The 24427-nt window shown below is 38.7% G+C and overlaps 4 protein-coding genes across 5 annotated transcripts in view; 1 reads left to right on the top strand and 3 right to left on the bottom strand.

The window, feature by feature from the left end:
• LOC106085990 (tyrosine-protein kinase Btk29A) overlaps positions 1-24427 on the top strand; it is a 491172-nt gene that overhangs the window by 185206 nt on the left and 281539 nt on the right. For both annotated transcript variants that reach the window (XM_013250481.2, XM_059364170.1), the window contains exons 3-4: positions 20226-20321; positions 20488-20620. In XM_013250481.2, coding sequence (XP_013105935.2) covers positions 20226-20321; positions 20488-20620 — 229 coding nt within the window. The remainder of the gene's footprint in view (positions 1-20225; positions 20322-20487; positions 20621-24427) is intronic.
• Positions 1388-2524, bottom strand: LOC106085991 (retinol-binding protein pinta). The gene is made up of 3 exons (XM_013250485.2): positions 2204-2524; positions 1770-2139; positions 1388-1710 (listed from the first exon to the last, which is right to left on the bottom strand). The coding sequence occupies exons 1-3, from the start codon at positions 2503-2505 to the stop codon at positions 1462-1464; spliced, it is 921 nt and encodes a 306-aa protein (XP_013105939.2). The 5' UTR covers positions 2506-2524; the 3' UTR covers positions 1388-1461.
• On the bottom strand, positions 7337-8801 carry LOC106085996 (uncharacterized). The gene is made up of 3 exons (XM_059364171.1): positions 8170-8801; positions 7733-8102; positions 7337-7677 (listed from the first exon to the last, which is right to left on the bottom strand). The coding sequence occupies exons 1-3, from the start codon at positions 8517-8519 to the stop codon at positions 7429-7431; spliced, it is 969 nt and encodes a 322-aa protein (XP_059220154.1). The 5' UTR covers positions 8520-8801; the 3' UTR covers positions 7337-7428.
• LOC131995515 (retinol-binding protein pinta-like) lies at positions 12956-15654 on the bottom strand. The gene is made up of 3 exons (XM_059364172.1): positions 15298-15654; positions 13253-13622; positions 12956-13190 (listed from the first exon to the last, which is right to left on the bottom strand). Exons 1-3 carry the CDS (start codon positions 15597-15599, stop codon positions 12993-12995), a joined length of 870 nt encoding a protein of 289 aa, XP_059220155.1. The 5' UTR covers positions 15600-15654; the 3' UTR covers positions 12956-12992.

The following is a 24427-nucleotide window of genomic DNA, read 5'->3' as shown; positions in this document are numbered from 1 at the left end:
ACAAGGAAGGCATTACGGGAAGGGCTCCACAACAACACTGTGTGGTGACGCCGTATATTATAACTGCCATGAGACAAGACATGAATTTGGCAGGGGATTTGTGGTTATTCGGAGACTGAAACACCTTGTTTCCAGCTACACTCCGATGGAAGAGGGGCTAGCCAAAATCCGCATAAAGGTCAAATTATTCAACATCATCCTTATTTGTGTCCATGCCTCGACGGAAGACAAGTACGAACAGACCAAGGATATTTTCTACGAGTGCCTAGAAGGAGAATATGACCGCTGTCCCGCCCATGATATTAAAATCGTTCTGGGAAATGTTAATGCGAAAATGGGGAAGGAAAATATCTTTGGCCCAACAGGCGGAAAATTAAGCCTATATAAAGAAACTTTCGATAATGGATTGAGGCTAATAGATTTCGCCGCTGCAAAGAACATGGTAGTTAGCAGCACCAGATTTCAACATAAAAAAATTCACAAAGCCATATGGCTGTCATCCGATCAAAACACGAGAAACCAAATAGATCATGGTGTGAAAGATGGAAGGTTTTCAATCAGCGATCTATACGAGGGGCGAATATCGATTCGGATCTCTACCTTGTTGCAGCAAGGGTTCGCACCCGTCTTTGTGTGACTAGAAGGTACTAGATGGACACCGGAAATACAACAGATGGCAACGGCATACTCCACTCGACTGACTCAACTGCCCGATGAAAGCACTCCTTGTCCCGATGATATAACGGTGCAGTGGCAATCCTCTGCCTACTCTATGGAAAATGGCGCGTAATTCTTAATTGGGTACCGGAAACCTCACCCAAGAAACCCATGACACGACCAAGAGTTTCAAGATGCTACTGAAGCCAGGAATGCGGCATATAGAGCAACCCTGCAATCAGAAGCAACGTGCCAGGCGAAGAAAAGGTATCGGAAGAAAAGAAGAGAGGAGAAACGTCTCTTCCGCACGAAGAAGAGGGAAATGGAAAGGCCTAAGTGTGAGCGAATTGAGTTGAACTGGAGTCAGAATGAAGTCCAGAAACTCTACCAAAGAATTAAACATCAAACCGATGGCTTTGGTGCAAGCACATCTTCCTGCAGAAACAAAGTAGGAAATCAGGTAACTGAGACAGATAGTGTGCTGTGGACTGTATGTGGGTTTTAATTGTAATGGACTGCAGCTTCGAACAACAGATAAGGGCGTACAGATATGTGATTTTGACCACAGAGTCTCCAAGCAAAATAATCAAAGTTGGCTTCAATGAAACAAATCATGGGGTTAGATTTGTAGGTAAATTTATTCAATAATATATAATTTTTTGCCTTATTATACAAAAAATTATATATATATAATTTATATATAAATCAAACGGTAGTTCAAATTATTTATGAAAAAAGAATTGTGCCTTGTTATTGGTTTGCCACAAAGTTGACGAAATTAACTTTATTTGAAACCATCTGCCTTTAATCTATAATGATCCAATCGCTATCATGATACTTGATATCAAAATTTGTAGCAGGAATTTCTCTTAACTGTTCATCTACACCATACTGAGCATTCTCTTGGAAGTAAGTTTTTCGGTTGTCCCAAACTTTGTTGAATTCCTTCGCCAGATCTTTGAGGCAACCATTTTCACCACCATAATCTTTGGGTAAATATTTCAGCGGCACCTTATCCGTTATGTGGTTTATATTTTTCCCAGTGATAAGAACCTTAACAAATGATCTTGTTTAAAAATATACTTTGGTTACGTATTGTCACTTTTACTCACATTCTTGCGGAAATCTTTCGGAAGGCTTTCCAAATATTGTTGAAAGAATTTTTCGGCAAACGGTGGTATATTGAAGAAGTAGAAGCCTATCGAATGGAATGGTATGTACTTATCATAAAATACATCAAGCTTTTTTAAGACTCTAGGTGTATATTGTTCAATTTTTTCTGGAGTTATTTCGGCCATGTCCAGTAAATAAAGAACACCGCATATACAAGCATAAGGATCGGTCATTATGAATGATTCAATTGTGGCCACACAAGTCTCAATAATTTCCTCCATTGCATACTTTTCAATTGGATACCAATAACGATAAATCACTATACGAGGACCACAACCATGCAAAGGCATGGGCAACACTGAGGTACAACTGTATAAAGAAAGAATGATAATTCCTCAAATTAATTGCTCAGAAAATGTTAATCAGTACATACCACAAATTGTGTATTTCTCGAAATTTGGGCCTATCTACATCGGTGGTTCCAAACCAATCTGGATATTTAGTTTTTTGTGTATAGAATGAGTCCACTTTCTGTTTTGCCTCCTCCAAATTGTACTTGCAGAATCTGAGAAATTGTATAAGGAACTGATCATTGGTACGGGATTTCAGATGAGGTTGCTTTAGAATCCATGTCTTCAATTTTTGTAAATATTCTGGTATTCTTGCCGGAACTTCATTTAATTGTTCTATAGCAATTTTTTGCAAATCTTCGCTGAGAGCTTCAATATCTGCCATAGTTGAATTTGATGCAGACAAAATTAGACTGATGTCTAAGAATATATTTTGAAACAGTCTGGCTGTAGGTGCCATTGCTTATCTGCACTTTTGATTATTTTTATTCAAAGTCAGAGATTTATGGAAAGCATGATAATTTGAAGATGGTCTTTTAACCTTCTCTCTGTTCTAAATATAATATGTGGGAAAATCATACAAATTTTCATAAGAGAACTTTTTAATCTAATATCCGTTTACGCATAGAACTTTTAATACCTATAGATAAGTTTTTGATACCATAATTTTACGATGTACATTACCATACAGAAGTAATATGTTGTAAATATAATGTTTTTGGCCTGAACCAAGTTCTGCCCTAGTACATGCAAGATATTGTCATGCCCGCCTATCATGCTGAATTCGTAGGTTTTATTTCTACCAGAATTTTAGCCATGGTTTTTCCCCAGTTACAACTGGCCATCTGTTTGATTGGGTCCTCATTTTAGTTTGTGCATTTAACTTTCTCGTCTCTATCTCATGGCATTAACACAAAGCCATATAAATTTCAAAAGTTTTGATTTCGATACCGAAATTCACTACCAGAAAACCAGTGAGATTAACTCGCCTTGAGGTGTTGCATTAATAACTCTGCTAACTACATATTACTTGTCCATTGCCATATACCAGGATGAAGCCTGGAAAGTTGTGAATGACGAATTAGGTTTTGACACTGATGTATAATATTCATCCACTTTCATAAATAAACAAGTAAAAGCGTGCTAAGTTCGGCCGGGCCGAATCTTATATACCCTCCACCATGGATCGCATTTGTCGAGTTCTTTTCCCGGCATCTCTTCTTAGGCAAAAAAGGATATAAGAAAAGGGTTGCTCTGCTATTAAAACGATATAAAGATATGGTCCGGTTCGGACCACAATTAAATCATATGTTGGAGACCTGTGTAAAATGTCAGCCAATTCGAATAAGAATTGCGCCCTTTGTGGGCTCAAGAATAAAATAGAGAGATCGATTTATATGGGAGCTGTATCGGCCTATAGACCAATTCAGACCATAATAAACACGTATGTTAATGGTCATGAGAGAATCCGTCGTACAAAATTTCAGGCAAATCGGATAATAATTGCGACCTCTAGAGGCTCAAGAAGTCAAGATCCCAGATCGGTTTATATGGCAGCTATATCAGGTTATGAACCGACTTGTACTATATTTGACATAGTTGTTGAAAGTAACAATAAAAAACGTCTTGCGAAATTTCAGCCAAATCGGATAGAAATTGAGCCCTCTAGAAGCTCAAGAAGTCAAGTCCCCAGATCTGTTTATATGACAGCTATATAAGGTTATGGACTGATTTAAACCATACTTGGCACAGTTGTTGGATATCATAACAAAACACGTCGTGCAAAATTTCATTCCAATCGGATAAGAATTGCGCACTCTACAGGCTCAAGAAGTCAAGACCCAAGATCGGTTTATATGGCAGCTATATCAGGTTATGGACCGATTTGAACCATACTTGGCACAATTGTTGGATATAATAACAAAACACATCGTGCAAAATTTCATTCCAATCGGATAAGAATTGCGCACTCTAGAGGCTCAAGAAGTCAAGACCCAAGATCGGTTTATATGGCAGCTATATCAGGTTATGGACCGATTTGAACCATACTTGACACAGTTGTTGGATATCATAACAAAACACGTCGTGCAAAATTTCATTCCAATCGGATAAGAATTGCGCACTCTAGAGGCTCAAGAAGTCAAGACCCAAGATCGGTTTATATGGCAGCTATCTCAGGTTATGAACCGATTTGAACCATACTTAGCATAGTAGTTGGATATCATAGCAAAACACGTCGTGCAAAATTTCATTCCAATCGGATAAGAATTGCGCACTCTAGAGGCTCAAGAAGTCAAGACCCAAGATCGGTTTATATGGCAGCTATATCAAAACATGGACCGATATGGCCCATTTACAATACCAACCGACCTACACTAATAAGAAGTATTTGTGCAAAATTTCAAGCGGCTAGCTTTACTCCTTCGGAAGTTAGCGTGCTTTCGACAGACAGACGGACGGACGGACGGACGGACGGACAGACGGACGGACATGGCTAGATCGACATAAAATTTCACGACGATCAAAAATATATATACTTTATGGGGTCTCAGACGAATATTTCGAGTAGTAACAATCAGAAAGTCGAAATTAGTATACCCCCCATCTTATGGTGGAGGGTATAAAAAGGGAATATTACAATATGAGTCAATCATAAATTTTTGATTTTCAATTTTTGCTTAACTGGACGAAGTACGAAGATCACTTAATTTACCAATTTTTCGTTTGTCTCTCTTTCGAGATGAGCTCAATGATCGGAGTAAAAGGAATGCCACTATGGGATGGGCCAATGACACTGCACTGAAGCTGGACATTGAAAAGCTGCAGACACAACAAATGGCAGCGGCATACTCCACTCGACTGACCCAACTGCTTGATGAAAGCACTCCTTGTTCCGATGATATAATGGCGCAGTGGCAAACTATTGCCCACTCCATGGAAAATGCCGCGAATTCCGTACTTGGGTACCGAAAACTTCCTCCAAAAAACCCATGGTACGACCAAGAGTGTCGAGATGCTACTGAAGCCAGGAATGCGGCATATAGAGCAACCCTGCAATCAGTAGCAACGCGCCAGATGAAGGAGAAGTATCGGGAGAAAATGAGAGAGGAGAAACGTCTATTCCGCAGAAAGAAAAAGGAAATGGAAAGACGTGAGTGCGAGCGAATTGAGATGTACAGGAGTCAGAATGAAGTTCAGAAATTCTACCAAAGAATTAAACACCAAACCGATGGCTTTGGTGCAGGCACATCCTCCTGCAGAGACAAAGAAGGAAATCTGGTAACTGACACAGACAACATGCTGAGGATATGGAAAGAACACTTTACCCAACTGCTAGTGTCCGATGTTGGCGGCGAAGAGGATACCGCAGAACCAATCCCTGATGATGGTATAGAATGTTTAGTCAGAATGAGGTCCAAGTAGCAGTAACCCGACTAAAGAACAACAAGGCAGCAGGAGCCGACGGGTTACCCGCTGAACTATTTAAGACCGGAGGCGACACGCTGATAAGGCGTATGTATCAGCTTATCTGCGCAATCGGGCTGAAGAACGCATACCCGATGATGGGAACCTCAGCATACTATGTCCCGTACACAAGAAAGGAGACAAGACGGAATGTGCCAACTACAGAGGAATAAGTCTCCTCCCCATCGCATACAAGATACTCTCGAGCGTACTGTGTGAAAGATTAAAACCTAAAGTCAATGAGATAATTGGGCCCTATCAATGCGGCTTTAGACCTGGTAAATCCACCCTGGACCAGATATTCACACTGCGCCAAATCCTGAAAAAGACCCGAGAAGGACAAATCAACACCTACCACCTCCTTGTTGACTACAAAGCCGCCTTCGATACTCCTCTACGTTCATAGGTATTTCAAGCCATGTCTGAATTTGGTATTCCTGCAAAATTAATAAGACTCTGCAGGATGACACTTGCTGATACGCGTTCCTCAGTAAGAAGAGGAAAGAATCTCTCCGAACCATTTAATACCAAACGAGGTTTCAGACAAGGAGACAGCCTCTCGTGTGATCTCTTTAATATCCTGCTGGAGAAGATTATACGAGATGCAGAAGTGAATAGATATGGCATACTAATCACAAGAGAGCACATGCTATTTACATGCCTATGCCGACGATATCGATATCATAGGTCGGTCACCGGAAGTAGTAACTGCAGCCTTTGAAAGAATCGAAAGAGAGCCAGTGAAAATAGGTCTGGCAGTAAATGAAGACGAAATGGATGGTCTCCACTCCCAAAAAGCCTTGTACAACCGAGCAGATAAAGAATATGGAGAAAGTTGGAAACCACAAGTTTAAGATAGTCGGTAACTTTATATACCTCGGCACCGCCGTAACCGAAACGAATGACACCAGTTTTGAGATAAAGCGAAGAATAATACTGGCAAACAGATGCTACTTTGGACTAAGTAAGCAGTTTAGAAACAAGGCCTCCTCTCGACAGACGAAGACTACACTTTACAAGACACTGATACTACCCGTGCTGTTATATGGTTCTGAAGCATAGGTACATGTGAAAGCAGATGAGGCAGTGCTTGGAGTATTTGAGAGAAAGATTCTTCGTAAAATATATGGACCAGTTTGCGTTAACGGAGAATATAGACGACGTATGAACCACGAGCTGTATGACGACGATAGCATAGTTACACACATCAAAATACAACGGCTGCGTTGGCTAGGTCATGTTGTCAGAATGGATGAAGAAGCTCCAGCAAAGAAGTCTTTTGAAGGCAAATACGGTGGTACACGCAAACCGGGAAGACCAAAAGCCCGATGGAAAGATCAAGTTGTGGGAGACACCTGGAAACTTTGTGTCAGAGATTTTAGAATGAGCGCAGAGGATCGAGGCGCTTGGAACGCTATTCTACGTTCGGCTAGTGGAAGAAATATTCTGTCATAGCCAATTAAAGTAAGTATAGTACTATGGGATGTGTTTCGTCATTTGGTTAGAATTTTTAAATTCTTGAAGATATTTTTTCTAAATAAAGTAACATTGGAAAGGAGTTCTATGCGAAACGCAATTCATATTTGACCTTTTATATTAAAACCATTCTTCATAAAAGTGTGAAGTCTAATTCATTACACCATGTACTCAAGCATATACATTTAACTTACCTTTCCCACGCACGATGTTCAACAAATGGTTATTACTGCTGTACTATGTGTAGTTTTTTTGCCTAATTAAACAACAAGCCGTAGTTCAAATGAATTATCAAACAAGAAATGTGCTCTTATTAATGGTTAACCATAAAGTTGACCTAACTAAATTTACTTGAAACCATCTGTCTTTAATCTACAATGATCCAATCGCTATCATCCGAAGTGATATCAGAATTTGTAGCAGGAATTTCTCGTAACTTTTCATCTACACCATACTGAGCATTCTCTTGAAAATAAGTTCTTTGATTGTCCCAAACTTTATTGAACTCCTTCGCCAGATCTGTGAGGCAACCATTTTCACCGCCATAGTCTTTGGGCAAATATTTCAGTGGCACCTTATCCGTTATGTGTTTTACATTTTTCCCAGTAATAAGAATCTTAACAAAAGATTTTTATTTAAAATATTCCTTAGTTGTTGATATTTTGACTTACATTCTTGCGGAAATCTTTCGGAAGGCTGTCCAAATACTGTTGGAAGAAATTGTCGGCAAACGGTGGTATATTGAAGTAGTAGAAGCCTACTGAATGCAAGGGTATATATTTGTCATAAAATACATCAAGCATTTTTAAGACTCTAGGTGTATATTGTTCAATTTTAGCTGGTGTTATTTCGGCCATGTCCAGTAAATAGAGAACACCGCGTATACAAGCATAGGGATCATTCATTATGAAAGTCTCAACTGTGGCCACACTAGTCTCAATGATTTCCTCCATGGTATACTTTTCAATAGGATACCAATAACGATAAATCACTATACGAGGACCACAACCATGCAAAGGCATGGGCAACACAAAGGTACAACTGTATAAAGAAAGAAGGATACCTTCTCAAATTAATTACTCAAAGAATGTTGATCAGTAGTACATACCCCAAGTTGTGCATTTCTCGAAATCTGGGACTATCTACATCGGTGGTTCCAAACCAATCTGGATATTTAGTTTTTTGTGTATAGAATGAGTCCACTTTTTGTTTTGCCTCCTCCAAATTGTACTTGCTCAATCTGAGAAATTGTATAAGGAACTGATCATCGGTGCGGGATTTGAGATGTGGCTGCTTAAGTATCCACGCTTTTAGTTTGTTCAAATATTCTGGTATTTTTGCCGGAACTTCATTTAACTGTTCTATGGCAATTTTTTGCAAATCATCACTGAGAGCTTCAATATCTGCCATAGTTGAATTTGATGCATACAAAATTAGACTGAAGCTATCAAATAACATATAGCAGTCTGGAGCATGTGTACTATCGCTTATCTGCACTCTTTGTTGTTTCTTTCCATTGTCAATTATTATTTTAAGAAATGATAATTTTTGCGGTCTTCTAAACTTCTCTCTATTATTCAATATACATTATGTGGGAATAACGTATGCGCTTTTGAAAGAAGAAATTTTTTTCGTCTGTTCCGTGTTGTTTTAATATATTCAATGTATATCAAACTTAACAGTACCATCCAGAGTTGGTATGACGTCAATCTCGTTTGGTTTAAAAGTAGTGCCTTTGGCATGAATTCTGATTCATTGGAGTATATGTTTTAGTATATCCGATATCGCCATGTCACCAGTATACAGTCCTTTGCCAGAAGCTCTACCTACAACCACGATATGGGCGGCTGAAGGAGGTTGAACGTTAAACCATGTAAGACGAAAGTTGTTGTTTTCAGCTGGAAATACAAGGTGATCACGGTGATACCTGCTGCCTCATTGTGAGGAGAGAATGTTCCATGTACTGAAAGTGCGAGACAAAACTGACTAATTTGCTGGACCGGAAATCAAACTTCAGATCTGATATTTTGCAAAGGGCAAAAAAGAAACTCATCTGCAAGACGGCAATTGGCAAAGTTGGGGTCTTAAACACCGTGGCATGTAATCTGTTAATGAAAATAGCAGAATGAGCGCTTTGGTCTTTGTTTTTGAACGTTGCTTTGAAAAGTACAACTATGCAAACAATTCCCACAAAACCAACACTCAAAAGTTAAAGAATTCTGAACTTTGACCACTGAAATGGAGCTTCATTTTGTGTTGCCATACGTAAAGTATTTTTAGGTGTTTTTAGTGAAAGTTTTTAAACTTTTGAGCAATACTTTTGTGGATTTTTTTGCAGAGTTGCATTTTTCTACGCAACGCTTAAAAACAGAGCTCAACGCGCTTATTCTGTTTGTGCCTTATTGGCATTACAATCTGATGAGCCTCTGTCAAGGCCGAAATAGCGATCATTGTGGCCTGCCCTATACATTTAAAAGCACATCACAAGGCCGAAATCCTGTTCGTTGTGACCTGCTCAATAGATTTAAAAGCACATCATATTGTCGAGATTCTTTAAGGGGTTTTTGTTGTTTTGTTTGTCTATTTGAATTGAATATTGAATAGAAACAAAGACGAAAATACTCTTGGTCTATGCTGAAAGTACAAATCCAATAACAAAATGATATAAAGTTTTCAACTATACATTCCAATATTAGATCGGAGGAAATCCGCAGCACATAGGTTAGCATGTTCGCCTATGATGGGTTCGAATACTGGCGAGTACATCATAAAACATTTCCCATCCTAATGCTGGCGACATTAGTGAGGTACTATGCCATGTAAAAACTTCTCTCCAAAGAGGTGTCGCACAGCGGCGCTCCATTCGGACTTGGCTATAAAAAGAAGGCCCCTTATCATTGAGCCTTAACTTTAATAGGACTGCACTCAATGCGAAATGTGGAAAACGTGTTACATTGTTTTGCTTTATGACAACACATGCAAACGATTATCGATCTTCGGTCGACAGTAACCGGAAAGTAGAATTCAGTAAAAACAACATTTTACGTTCCGTTTTCGTGTCAGCTGATAAAATTTGAAATTTGAAGAAATTTCAAAATCAATTTCTTTGTGGAATTTATTACAATTCATTGTTATTAATTAAGGTTGACGGGGTAGCCCACCATGAGAAGATGGCCAGTCTGGTCTGTTATGAAAAGTAAATGAAAAAGTGGCACATATGTGAAGGGGTAAGCGCCGATACGGCGCTGTCTTATTGGCTAATTCATGTTAGCACTATGTCGTGAAACTTGGGTCTATTCAGTGATTCCACGCAATCTGCCATGCACTTCAACCTCACTGATCTAGAGTCCACGGCCTTGAGAACCGCCACATACACATACTAACTTAGACCAGGCACGGAATGATTATAAGCACCACATCAGTTGAAACTCTGAGCTCCAATTTTTTTTTTTTGGCATTACGAGAAGCTCAGCCGAGAGTTACCGGGCGAGTCCACAGGTTGCGGTTAGTGAAAGGCTTCGTATACGGAGTACCTGCAACTGCAGTCGCGGACAATCAGCGGTATCGAAGGAAGAGTCTCCGTGAGAAGCCGTGAGAGGGCGGCAACGGTTCTTGCTTAAATATTGAGTTCCTGTGATACTCGATGTGACAATGCATTCTATTGGCGTCTTTTAATAATCAATGGCAATAACTTTCCCGTGGCGATCGGTGAACGGAATGGGTTTGACAAGAATCGAGATAGCAATACAAATGTGGCTACAAAATCAGCAGCCACAATTCGATTTCGAAAACATTGAATCCCTTCCCTGAATTTCTTTTGCGTCTATAGGTATGGCGCATAGTTCTGCCTGAAATGTTGTGTGTGTCGTAGCATAGCCCCAATCCAGTCCCTGTCTCCTGAAACCCCCCACAGTCCGCCACCGCATTCATAGTGTCCAGAAGGGAAACATGGCCGTATTATGTCACCCTTTGAGGCTCAGGGCGGTGACTGTCGACCCAGACCCCCTCGCACTTTCAAGTCGTTTTTTTTTTTTTTTTAAGTGTTTTGTTTGAGGGCGCTTCTTTTCTGGACGGGTTTGGTGAAAGTTGGGTCTTTTTCAGATTATTGGTCAAACAAATCACCTATATAACTTTATCATCCCTGAAAATGGTTAGGTTAGGTTAAAAAGAGGGTGCGGATAGGAATCCGCCTCATGTCACTATGGACATACACCTAAGCCAGTAATCGGCTTGTTGTGCGCTATAAATTCTAATAAAGTAACCTCGAAAAAGAATTCACAATCGACGTTCTCGCGTAGCACCACATCTCCCCACACATCCAATCGGAAACATCTTCCATTTCTTCCAGATTTCTTATCGCCGCCTAGATTATACCGCGATGGTATTAGCTGCTCTATCCATTCTCCCATCGCCTTGAGTCTCATAGCCGCAATATCTGCCTCACACTTAATCTGTATATCAATGGGTCGGATATATAGTCTACAGTACCCTAGTGGGCATGGACATCATCGCTCCGCCTATGCCAAGACAACATGTTCTCTGAACCTGTTGTATTATCCTAACGTAGTACTTTTTCTCCATCGCAGTCAACCAAACTTCTGAGGTATAAGTAAGCATTGGTCTAATCACGCTCATGTAGAGCCAGTGGACTATCCTCGGATTCAGGCCCCATTTCGAGCGTGAGGCCCGTCTACATAGTGCCCAACATCTGTGAGCCTTCTCAGTACGCTCCTAAATATGACGCTTCCGATTCAGTCGGTACTCTTCGCGCAAACAAGAAATATTTGCCAAAAAGGGATGAATTCTGCGCTTAAAAAAAGATGATTTGGTGGACCAAGAAGATGAAAACGGAATAGAAGTACTAAAATGGAAGGATAAGCGAGATGTCAGAAAGCTTTAAACAAAGCATGCTCCAGTGATGATATCCGATTCAAATCAATAAGATGATCCAAATATGCCATCAACTCGTACAGCAAAAAGACGCAAAAGTATAGTTAAGTCAAAATCGTTAGCTATCATTGAATATAATAAAGGAATAGCTGGTATAGATGTATTCTAACTCATCACAAAGCAAGACCAGTGACTGCTGCCTCAGACGAACCTCCCTGGCGCATTCATCCGCTCTTTCATTCCCTGGAATCACTTCATGTGCGGAGCCCACATCAGCGTCATATTGTGGACCCGGAGCCTATTCAGGGACTCTAAACAATCCGCCACACACGTCGACCCTAAGGTCTCGAGCGCTGTCATGGGTGTTCGCATAAATCCTGAGTTTTGAGGGCGGTAGATCCCTTAGCAGAATTTCTCGACTCTTGCGACTACTGTAATGGCATAGACCTCTGCCTGAAAATCAGTACACTCGTTTAGTAGTCTCAGAGACATACTGATATAGAATGCATAGGAGTAGACCGAATTCGCGGTCCCTGACACCGTCTTTTAGTCATGTGTGAAGCTCGCGTTCTTATCCCCCCCCCCAAAAACACAGCAACCGCCTTGCATTCGTCCCTCCCGGGAAAACAAATCTTTAATGTCCAGATAGTCGGAGATCCTCCTCACTCTGCCCTCTGTGTCAATAACATCTAGAATGGAACTGTGACAGTTTCATTGAGGGAGCTCAATTTGTTGAGCTCCCTCAGCCTTAGTGCGACCTTGGAGGCGCAATTCCGAATATAGGTTTCAATGGGCTATATATCCAGCATTGTTTCCAGAGCAGCCTGCGTTGCGGATTTCAAGGCCAACCACCTACAATAGCATTGAACTTTCTTTATTACACTATGCTTGTCGAAAGCCATGCTTTTATACCATATGCAAACTATAAATCAAGCTTTATTTCTTTATGTTGAATATTTCCAATCTCTTTAAGGGTTTATCATTAGGTGGGTATATTAATTTTATTGTTCTTTAATTTGCAATAATCTTGTCATTATCTTCTTAAACAATGTTACCTTCTTGTTCTTCAATACCATACAGAGCGTTTTCTTGGAAATAAGTTTTTTGTTTGTCCCAAACACTATTGAACTCTTTAACAAGATCGGAGAGGCAACCATTTTCCCCACCATAATCTTTGGGCAAATATTTTGAAGGCACCACATCCGTTATATGGTTTAAATTTTTTCCACAAACTAGAATCTTTACAAAAAGAAAAGAGGTTTTTTTTTCAAACATACCATTAGATTATTAGAATGACTTACATTTTTACGGTACTCAGGTGGAAGGGATTCCAAGTATTGCTGAAAGAATTGCTCAGCAAACGATGGTACATTGAAGAAGTAGAAGCCTACTGAATGCAAAGGCACATATTTATCATAGAATGCATCGAGCTTCTGAAAGACTCTTGTTGTATATTGTTCAAGCATTGCTGGAGTTATATTAGACATATCCAATAAGTAGAGAACACCGCATATACAAGCATAGGGATCATTCATTATGAATGTCTCAACGGTGGCCACACAAGTCTCTATGACTTCCTCCAAAGTATACTTTTCGATTGGATACACATAGCGATATAAAACAATACGGGGACCGCAATCATTTAAAGGCATGGGTAAAACCGAGGTAAAGCTGTTTTTTTTTTTTTAAAAAAAAAATGGAGATGGGAGTTTCGGCCCATCTCCATTTTGTGTTTTCTGTCCAAAGTCTTTGAGAAGATAATGTATAGACAGATATTTTCGTATATAAATGAGAACTCTCTTTTATATGAGAAGCAGTCAGGTTTCCGTCCCGGACGTAGTTGTATAAGTGCTCTAGCAGATGTGGTGGAGGATATCAGGAGTAACTTGGAGAATGACGAATTGAATTTGCTTGTTCTCCTCGACCATTCAAAGGCATTCGATACGGTCGATCACACTATGTTGGCAGCAAAATTAAAAAACCTGTTTCATTTCTCGTCTTCGTCTGTTCGTTTAATCATGTCATATCTCTCCAATCGTACCCAATCCGTGGTTTCGAAGTCATCAGTTTCTAGTCCCTTGCCCGTTATTCGAGGAGTGCCCCAGGGTTCAATCTTGGGTCCTATTCTATTTTCTTTATATAGCAACGACCTGCCAGACCAGCTCTCATTTTGTAAGACCCACATGTATGCTGATGATGTGCAGGTCTATATAAGTAGCACGAAGGAATGCTTAGACGACCATGTCAGGATGCTGAACCATGACCTGTCCAGAATTTATGAATGGGCAAATGCTAATGGCTTGTGCCTTAATCCTCTCAAGTCGAAGTGCATGGTTATTAAGAAAAGGGTTTCACGTTCCACTTGCGATCCTGTTGTTGTTGTTGCTAATGAGAGGTTAGAGATCGTGGCTCGTGCAAAGAACCTGGGGGTGACGTTCAACAGTACCTTGTCGTGGACAGACCATATTAATGCTGCTGTTGGTCAAGGGTATTCAAAGCTTCGCTCGCTTTGGTCCACTCAACAACTTACTCCTCTTTGGGTAAGAATACTATTGGCAAAGTCATATATTATACCTAGCCTACTCTACGGTTGTGAGCTATTTGCAAACTGTGATTCTCGAAGCAGTCGTAAGATCGATACTTTCTTCAACAGTGTGGTACGCTATGTATATGGTCTTCGTCGACGAGACTCCACTTTCCGTTTCTCCAGATCCTTATATGGTGTATCATTTCGTGATGTTTTGCTCATGAGGTCATTGACCTTTTTACATAGGATAATATATACACAGGCACCATCTCATTTATTTGAGAGAATCAGATTTGCAAGGTCGAACCGAGGAAACAAATTGATTCCAATGATACACCGTAGCTTAGTCTCTCAATGGCATCTATTTATATTCGCCGTTCAGCTCTGGAACTCTCTCCCGCACGACCTTCAAACCATCAGTAACGTTGTAACATTTAAAGGTAAATTACTAGATCACTTTAGGGATTCTAGATAAGTCTTGTTAAAAATAAATATGTCAAGTGTTAATTTTGATTTGTGAGCGGTAAATAATTGTATACCAATATTTTTCTTATTTTTGATTTATTACTCAAATTAACATCCTATTTATATTTTGTTAGTTTCAAGCTTATTATATTTGATTTTTTTTTCTTTTTTTTTACATTTATTTATTTATACTTTGTCTAACATTGTAACTTTAAAAGGATTAATTTCCCGTACTATAATCATAAGAACATGCGTTCTTGTTGTGCGGGTGTCAATAAATTACAAATTACAAATTACAAATAATAATGAAGGACTCTTCATTGAAATTTTCAGCAAATATCCATTGGTACTTACCCAAAGTTATGCAATTCTCGAAATCTGGGACTATCCACATCTGTGGTGCGAAACCAATCTGGATATTTAATTTTTTGCTCATAAAATGAAATTATTCTCTGTTTTGCCTCCTCCAAATTGTACTTGGAGAATCTAAGAAATTGTATAAGAAACTGATCATCAGTTCGGGATTTGAGATTAGGTTGGCCAAGAATCCATTCCTTTAATGTTTGCAAATATTCTGGTACTTTTGATGGAAATTCATTTAATTTTTCAATGTTAATTTTTAGCAAATCTTCTCTGAGGGCTTGAATATCTGCCATTGTTGTGGGTAGTGCTGGCTCAAGACTAAACTGTTGCCAATGGGTTTATAATGTTAAAAAAGCAATCACAGACTGGACCGAGCTTTTATACTGTTTGCTTATCTTTACATTTTGCATTCTTTGGCCAAATGTCAATGTGACATATTGAAAAACTGATAATTACATCGAGATTCTTAGTTCAATGAATGCAAATTTTTTCACACACAAGATTTGTAATCGTTTTGAGTAAATAAAAATATAAACTGGGCATTGTACTATGCTTACAAATGTTGGAACAAATTGCAAATGTTGCCCATGAACATTCCACTAAGGAACAGGGGCAAACTTCTCACATATCAATGAGTGCAGTCCGATTCAAGTTTTAAGCTCTATGATAAGGGGCCTTTTTTATAGCCGAGTCGGAAGAGTGTGCCGCAAGGCGACATCTCTTTTGAGGAGTAATTTTTATATGGCATAGTACCTCACAAATGTCGTCAGCATTAGGAGGGGATAAGCACCACCGAAAATTTTATCTGATGGTCTCGCGGACATGCTAACCTCTGCGCTACGGTGGCCTCCATGTTGTTGGAACAGTACTTACTTACTTTGTTGATCAGGACAGATTCCGTAACTCAATTGTTGAACAAAGAAGATTTGTTAAAGCATTTCCTTATCTAATTCCAAATTTCAATATGTCTTCCTTCATTTTATATTATCTTCTTAGTTTCGCTCTGTACGAAAACAAGGACGATCAGATTGTGTAGATTTAAATTATTTTCTACGACGAAAACTTCTCCTCATATGAGGTGTCGTACTGCGGCACGCCGTTCGCACACGGCTATAAAAGGGAGGTCCCTTATCATTAGAGAGCGGATACATATGAGAATGCGATTCACTCTGACAAACGTAGAAATTGGGGTAACGATGGGGGCGGATCCTCCACCGTTACCCCAAAATCAAAAGTGGACCGATAAGGACAATATGAGTATCAAATAAAAAGTATGCGGGAGTAGACTACGAATCTGGCATACAAATTCATGTCGAAGTATAGGGGGTCACCCAACCCCCACAAAAACGCCCAAAATGGGCACATTAACCAAACGCGGATATATGGGTCTCGGTTTGTTTGTTCCGTATAGACTGAAAAACGGTCTGGAAGGAAACATAGTCTTCATACTTTTGCGGTATCGGAAGGGGGACGGACCCTCCCCCTTATGCCATAAACACAACCCAAAATCAAAAGTAAACCGATCACGACAATATAGGTATCAAATAAAAGGTATTGGAGTAGAATACGGATATGGTATTAAAATTTGAGTCTTAGTACCCAAAGGGCCGCCCCAACCCCAAAATACCCCTTAACAAGACATATTGGACGTTAATTTCAATATGGGGCTCAGATAAAAGGTATTCGGAAGTAAATTTCGAATCTGACATACAAAATCAAATCAAAGAAAAGGGGGTCACGCTACCCCTCAAAAACGCCAATTGACCCATTATGACTATATGATACTTGGCTGAACAGATTTTCTTAAAATTTTCATAGATTATGTACGTTTGTCTGGAAGAAAACATAGGCTATATAATTTTTAGATATCGTGTGGAGGCGGACCCTCCCCCTTACCCCAAAAACGCCACCCATATCCCAAAATGGTCCGATGGGCACAATAAACGTATCAAATGAAAGGTACTGGAGACCAGAAGACGAATATGGTATTAAAATTTGGGTCTAAGTACCCAGCGGCACCCGCCCCCAACCCCAAAACTCTTCTTAACAGATATATTCGAATTTCATGTCAATATGGTACTCAAATGAAAAGTATTAGGTAGTAGATTACAAATATGGCATAAAACATTAGGTCCAAGTAAGGGGGGTCGCCCACCCCAAATGCCCCCAAATGGGCATATTAGCCGACCATGGCTATATGGGACTCAAATGAAAGGTAGTAGGGAGTAGATTATGAATATGACATTAAATTTTGCGTTCAAGCCTAGGTGGCGCTTTTCCTCCTCCAGATACGTCAAATGGGTTATTTGACCCATTATGACAATATGGGACTCAAATGAAAGGTATTTGAGAGTAGAAAACGAATTTGATATCCAATTTTTGGAGCCAAGTGTTTTGGGGATACGCCCTAAAGCATCCCCTAAGTTGAACTTCATTTCCTTTGGGATTAAAGAACGAATTTGATATCTATTTTCAGTGCAAAGTGCCGGTGGCCGCCCCAGCCTCAAAACATCCTCCAAACGGTTCATATTTACCGGCCATGGCAATATGGGGCTCAAATTAAAAGGATTTGGAAGTACAGCACGAATTTCATATTCATATTTGACTCGAAATGTCTGAGGTGCTATACCTCCCCTAAAAAAGCACTTCTCATTACCCCAATTTTTAAAAAACACCAGGAATGGAGCAGGGTCAAACTTCTCACACATCAATGAGCGTTTTCCGATTCAAGTTTAAACTCAATGATAAGGATTTTTTTATAGCCGAGTCGGAACGGCGTCCCGCACTTCTCTTGGGAAAATTTTTTAAAAGACCATGCATGGCATTGTACCTCGCAAATGTCGGCAACATTAAGAGGGGATAAACACCGCTTTGTTCGATGTTCTCGCCAGGATTTGAAGGTGTTCAGCGTCATAGGCTACAATGGCATGAATTAAATATCCACATTAAGGGCGAAATGCCCCCACCCTACAAAGATACTAGAGAGTTAAAGAAGTCACAGCGGAGCGGGCCCGGTTCGGCTAGTATTAAAAATGAATTCAAATATACGAATATTAAAATGTATTTAAAGAAACGGCTTCTGTTTTTGGCAAAACCCCGATTCATTGAAAATGCGGAAGGCAAATTTTTAAGAATCTGATCAACTTAAATAATATTGTCAGTCTATATAGAAGCTTTACTAAGATATAGACCGATCTGAACCATATTTGGCACAGATATCAAAAGTCTAAACACAACCCGTTGTGCCAATTTTCAGAGATATCCCCTTGATAAGTATACCGATCGACTCAGAATCAATTTCTGATTCGATTAAGCTATGTCCGTCTGTCCATGTTAATTTGTGTACAAACTACAGATCGCAGTTTTCATCCGATTTTCTTCAAATTTGATACAGACATATTTTTCAGCCTAGAGACGACGCCTATTGAAATTGGAAATAATCTGTTCAGATCTGCGTATAGCTCCCATATATATGTTCGTCCGATTTTCAGTAATAATGCAATTAAATGGCCATTTGTAAATCGATTTTCTCGAAATTTGGCAGGAAGGATTTTCACTTGACTGTCGAAATTACTGGTGAATTTCATGGAAATCGGTTGAGATTTAGATATAGCTCTCATATATATATATCGCCCGATTTTTACTCCTAGAGCCACTGCAAGCACATTTATTGCCCAATCTTGCCAAAATATTGCACAACGCTTTCCTCGACGACTACCACAATATACATAGAGTTTGGTCGAAATCGGTTCAGATTTGGATATAGCACCCATATATATGTTCGTCCGATTTGCAGTAATATTGCAATAAAATGATCTTTTGTTAACCGATTTTCTCGAAATTTGGCAGGAGGGATTTTCTCTTGACTCTCAATGTTACTGGTGAATTTCATAGAAATCGGTTGAGATTTAGATATAGCTCTCATATATATATATATATATATATATATATATATATATATATATATATATCGCCCGATTTTAACTTCTAGAGTCACAGCAAGCGCGTGTATTGACCCATCTTGCCAAAATTTTGCACAACGCTTTCCTCGACGACTGCCACAGTATCTGATCAGTTTGCTGGAAATCGGTTCAGATTTAGGTATAGCTCTCATATATGTGTTCGTCCGATTTTGAGAAATATTACAAAATAGTGCTCATTTGTTAACCGATTCTGTCGAAATTTCGCAGGAGGGATTTTCTTATGACTCTCAATAATACTGGTGAATTTCATAGAAATCGGCCCAGATTTAGATATAGCTGTCGTATATGTATATCACCATTATCTGAGAAGTTTGCTCGAAATCGGTTCAGTATTAGATATAGCTCCCATATATATGTTCGTCAGATTTTGGATAATTTGCCATAATGTTGTCATTTGTCAACCGTAGCTTTTACAGTTTGAATATCTGCTCGCTGAGGTCCATTAAAATTGGTTCAGAATCGGATATGGGTTTCACATTGTATTTATAGGGTAGGTGTAGGGTACTGGTTTTTGCATATATCAGAAATGATGTAAAAGTTCGTTTTCTTACACCAAATAATGCCTAAATACAAATTTTGGTCAAAATCGGTCCATAAACAAAAAGTGCATCTATATCCGCTCTCTACTCATCATTGAGCTTAAAATTGAATCGAACTGCGCTCATTGATAATGTGAGAAGTTTGCCCCTGTTCCTTAATGGAATGTTCATGGGCAAATTTACATTTGCAGACGATTTATTCTTAGAGTCATTAGAAAAAAGCTACTCTCGCGATGGAAAGCCATGCTTTGAATAAAGTCGTAGTTTATATTATCAATGCAATAAGGGCGTTTTGTTAGCAAACACCCAATTGAATTAAGCTGTTACCTTCAAAATGATTAAATTTTTACAAACAAAACAAAAATTAATTCCTTTCGTTTTTTTTCTTTCATTGCAGCGTCGTCGCGAACGAGGTCGCATACCCGTCAAAGGTGTCAGACTTGTTGAAACAGCCACAGTAAATGGTGAAGGTGGAGATCCCTTTGCACCGAATGTAAGTAGCGCCTCTAAAGGTTTTTGCTCTTATCGTTAATTCAATCTTTTGTTATTTTTTTTTATTTTTGTTTGATTTTAATTTAATTTTTTTTTCTTCTTTTTCTTTCATCGACTTTTTTTTATTTATTTTGCTGTTGGTTTGCTTGTTCGGTTATACTTTTAAGGGTTATCCTTTTCAAGTAGGCTATTGCGAGTCTACCGATGATCAGTCACAGCGCACTGTTCCCCAATATACCTTGTATTTGGTAGCTAATAGTGAAAAAGAGCGTCTCGATTGGATACGTGTCATAAGACAAGGTAAGTTTTGTTTCAGTTTGCATTTTTTGGGTTATTATGTTTTTTTATGCGTTTCATAGCAAAGAGTTGGAGTTGATAGGCATGCCTAATTTATGATGAAAGGGCTTGAAAGGAAATTATGATATTTGAGATTTTTACTTTGGAAGAGTTTTGTTATTTTTTCATAAGGTTTGTTCAAATGAACACATGACACAAAATTAATAAAAAAAGTACCTCCAGTATTAAAAAAACTTCAAATTTAGATTTGACATAGGTTTGTTCGACAGATTTCCTCAATGGAACTGTCAAATGAACCTGTTTTAAGTCCTCATTAAATTTTGTGTATGATGTACAGTTGAACCTTGATTATCCGGCTCGCTCGGGACCGAGCAAAAATGCCAATTTTGCCCATTAACATTCCACTAAGGAACAGGGACAGACTTCTCACATATCAATGAGTGCAGTTCGATTCAAGTTTAAGCTCAATGATAAAGGGCCTCCTTTTTATAGACGAGTCCGAACGGCGTTCTGCAGTGCGACACTTCTTTGGAGAGAAGTTTTACATGGCATAGTACCTCACAAATGTTGCCAGCATTAGGAGGGGAAAATCACCGCTGAAAATTTTTTCTGATGGTCTCGCCAGGATTCGAACTCAGGCGTTCAGTGTCATAGGCGGGATCGAGCTAAGCAAGAAAAAACAAAAAACACGGTTGATAGAGGTTTTTTAATGTCATTATCTATATACATCGGTATATAAAAAGCGTTTTAAAATAAAATAAAATTAAATAAATACTTTTTGTTATATATAACTAAGCGAACCGGGCCCGCTCCGCTCCGCCTTCCTTAACTCTCTCATATCTTTCCCGAACTTCTACGGGCCGTCTGTTGTTTAAGTGGAATAGGACACTGGATGGGATGTTTTTGTTGAATTCCTAGGGATTAGAAAGTCACATAAACTTCTGGACGGGTGCAGTATCTTTCATTATACCTAACAATACAAAAAATTACAACATTTCTTAGCTAAAAATTCAATATTGTAAACTGCTGCTTGTCATTTTGGCCGCAATTTTATAGGCATGTACATTTAAAATCTACGAAATTTGACAATGTTGCTGGCAACATGTTGAATCAGTACAACTTAGTTGAACACGTCTCGCAGTCATTTCGCAAAAGTTTTTTTTATAGAGCCTTTTGCCAGTTGTTCGGGCGAAAACTCAAAGTCAGTACTAGGGCCAAAAACATTTAAAATTTTCTGATAAGACAAAATTTCCATGAAATTTCCTCCAAGTATAAAATTACTATGAAAGACAACACTTCCATAAAATATTCTCAAGAGCAACAAATTTCTTGAAATGATCTGCAATAGCAAATGTAGTCTTTAGAGAAAATTGGATTGGAAGTTCGTCATAGCCATTAAGTATTTACAGAACATGAACAGAGAGTTTTATCTTCAGAGAAACATTCATGGATATTTTATCTTTAGAAAAAAATTTCATAAAAATGTTGTCTCTTATTTTTCTTTAGAGAAAACCTTGCACTTCTTCTTTGCATACTCTTCAACATGTCTTTATATTGTGAGTATTTTCCTGAAAGGTGGAAGAAGTCTTACATTGTTCCTTTATTTAAGTCGCGTAAGAGAACTGACGTTTTTAATTCTCAAGGCATCGTGAAGCTTAATGCTATACCAAAATTATTTGAGGAACTTGTTACAGATTCAGTATCATTCTACAATAATTATCTATTTTATCAAAATACCAGCATGGTTTTTGAAAACATCGCTCGATACTAACGAATATTACAGACAGACTGTATTTATACCGATTTCAGTAAGGCATCGATAAGATCAATCATAGAGTGGTATTAACAAATTTTCATTACATGTGATTCGGTCCTTCGTTATTAAATTGGATAAAGTCAAACCTTATTGGTTGATCACTAATGGTGGTTGTTGTTGTGTCAGTTTGTTGTGTTCTATCTTTCGTCTGCTTGATTCTGTTGAGTGTCCAAATCCAGGAACTCTGCGACTAAGATGGAGTACGTTCAGAGGGATGTGGGTCTGACTGGGCAGTTAAACAGGTGGCGTGTGTCATGTGGTCCCTAGTCACAATAGAGACATACATCTCGCACGTCTGCATCCTTGCTCTGTAAGAATTGAGGCGGCTGCATCTGCCGGAACGTAATTGAGCCAGAACAACTCTGGTTTACCGGGGGAGGTCAATTTCTTCAGGTGAAATTGGAGGCGGTCATTCTCCCAGGACTACATTCATCCGGTAGCTATTTACCGCATCTGCTACCGGCCCGCATGTATGTTGTCTTGACCCGCATGATATGCCGCTTGTTCTAGAGGTGCTCTCTTGTAGCGCTGAACCTCACGCTCTAGATCATGTAGATCCACGTTAAGGGTTCTGGGCGGTGGGTACATATCCACAAGATGATGATTTGGATGGTCTCTGCGCTAACAGCTTGCTTAGACAGCATGTAGTTTTCTCTTCGCACTGGTAGGATCTTTGTCTGACAGATCTGAATATTATTCCACTGCGGCTTATAGAGCTGACGAGACCACTTTGCCGTTACATAACTTACCACAGACCGGCCAATTTCTTTGTACGTGGTCAATAAGGTTTCTTTGTCTGCACTCCAAGTGCTGCCGGCAAGTGACTTGAGGACTTTGTTTCTACTTTTGACCTTATGAAAAATTACTGTGGCATGTGTGAGACCTGTCAAATGTGACACCATGTATTTTAGGGTACTTGATGGTCGTAATCATTTCCCCTTCAACTTTCACATTGAGCTCTTTATTCACCTCACGCGTATTTGTAGTGAACAATGTGGGTGAAGAAACGTGGAGCTTCAAATAGTTTTACCTTTGCCTTGCTCGTTTGCAGGAAGATCTCAGCCTTTTTTGGATTTACGTTCAGACCCCTAGGTCCAGCCTATTTGTATGCTATCTTCAAAACACTTTCGGTCATGGAAATTTCTCTAAAGACAAAATTTCCATGAAATTTTCTCTAAAGGCAAAATTTCCATGAAATTTTCTCTAAAGACAAAATTTCCATGAAATTTTCTCTAAAGACAAAATGTCCATGAAATTTTCTCTAAAGACAAAATTTCCATGAAATTTTCTCTAAAGACAAAATTTCCATGAAGTTTTCCCGAAAGACAAAATTTTAATGACAAAATTTCCATGAAATTTTCTCTAAAGGCAAAAATTTCCATGAAATCTTCTCTAAAGACAAAATTTCCATGAAATTTTCTCTAAAGACAAAATTTCCATGAAATTTGCTCTAAAGACAAAATTTCCATGAAATTTTCTCTAAAGACAAAATTTCCATGAAATTTTCTCTAAGACAAAATTTCCATGAAATTTTCTCTATAGACAAAATTTCCATGAAATTTTCTCTAAAGACAAAATTTCCATGAAATTTTCTCTAAAGACAAAATTTCCATGAAATTTTCTCTAAAGACAAAATTTCCTGAAATTTTCTCTTAAGACAAAATTTCCATGAAATTTTCTCTAAAGATCAAATTTCCATGAAATTTTCTCTAAAGACAAAATTTTCATGAAATTTTCTTTGAAAACAAAAATTTCCATGATTTTTTTTTGGAAAAAGTCCACATTGTGATGTCCTTACTCAGCAATAGCGGTAACGGAAAAGGCGTTTTTGTACATTTAAAAATTGACTGATTTCGTTTTGCACTTGTTTAAATCACTTCCAATTTCCTAACTGTTATTATAACCGTGTCTTTTGGAATCCGTCTCAATGGTTGCTTCGCCTTTAGCCAATATTCGCCATTTTTTTCTTTGATTTTTTTTGTTAACTTTTTTTT

The sequence above is a fragment of the Stomoxys calcitrans genome, chromosome 3 (genome assembly GCF_963082655.1).
Source record: "Stomoxys calcitrans chromosome 3, idStoCalc2.1, whole genome shotgun sequence".
NCBI lineage: Eukaryota > Metazoa > Arthropoda > Insecta > Diptera > Muscidae > Stomoxys > Stomoxys calcitrans.
The sequence above is the reverse complement of the archived record's forward strand: the minus strand, read 5'-3'. Positions and strand labels throughout refer to the sequence as shown.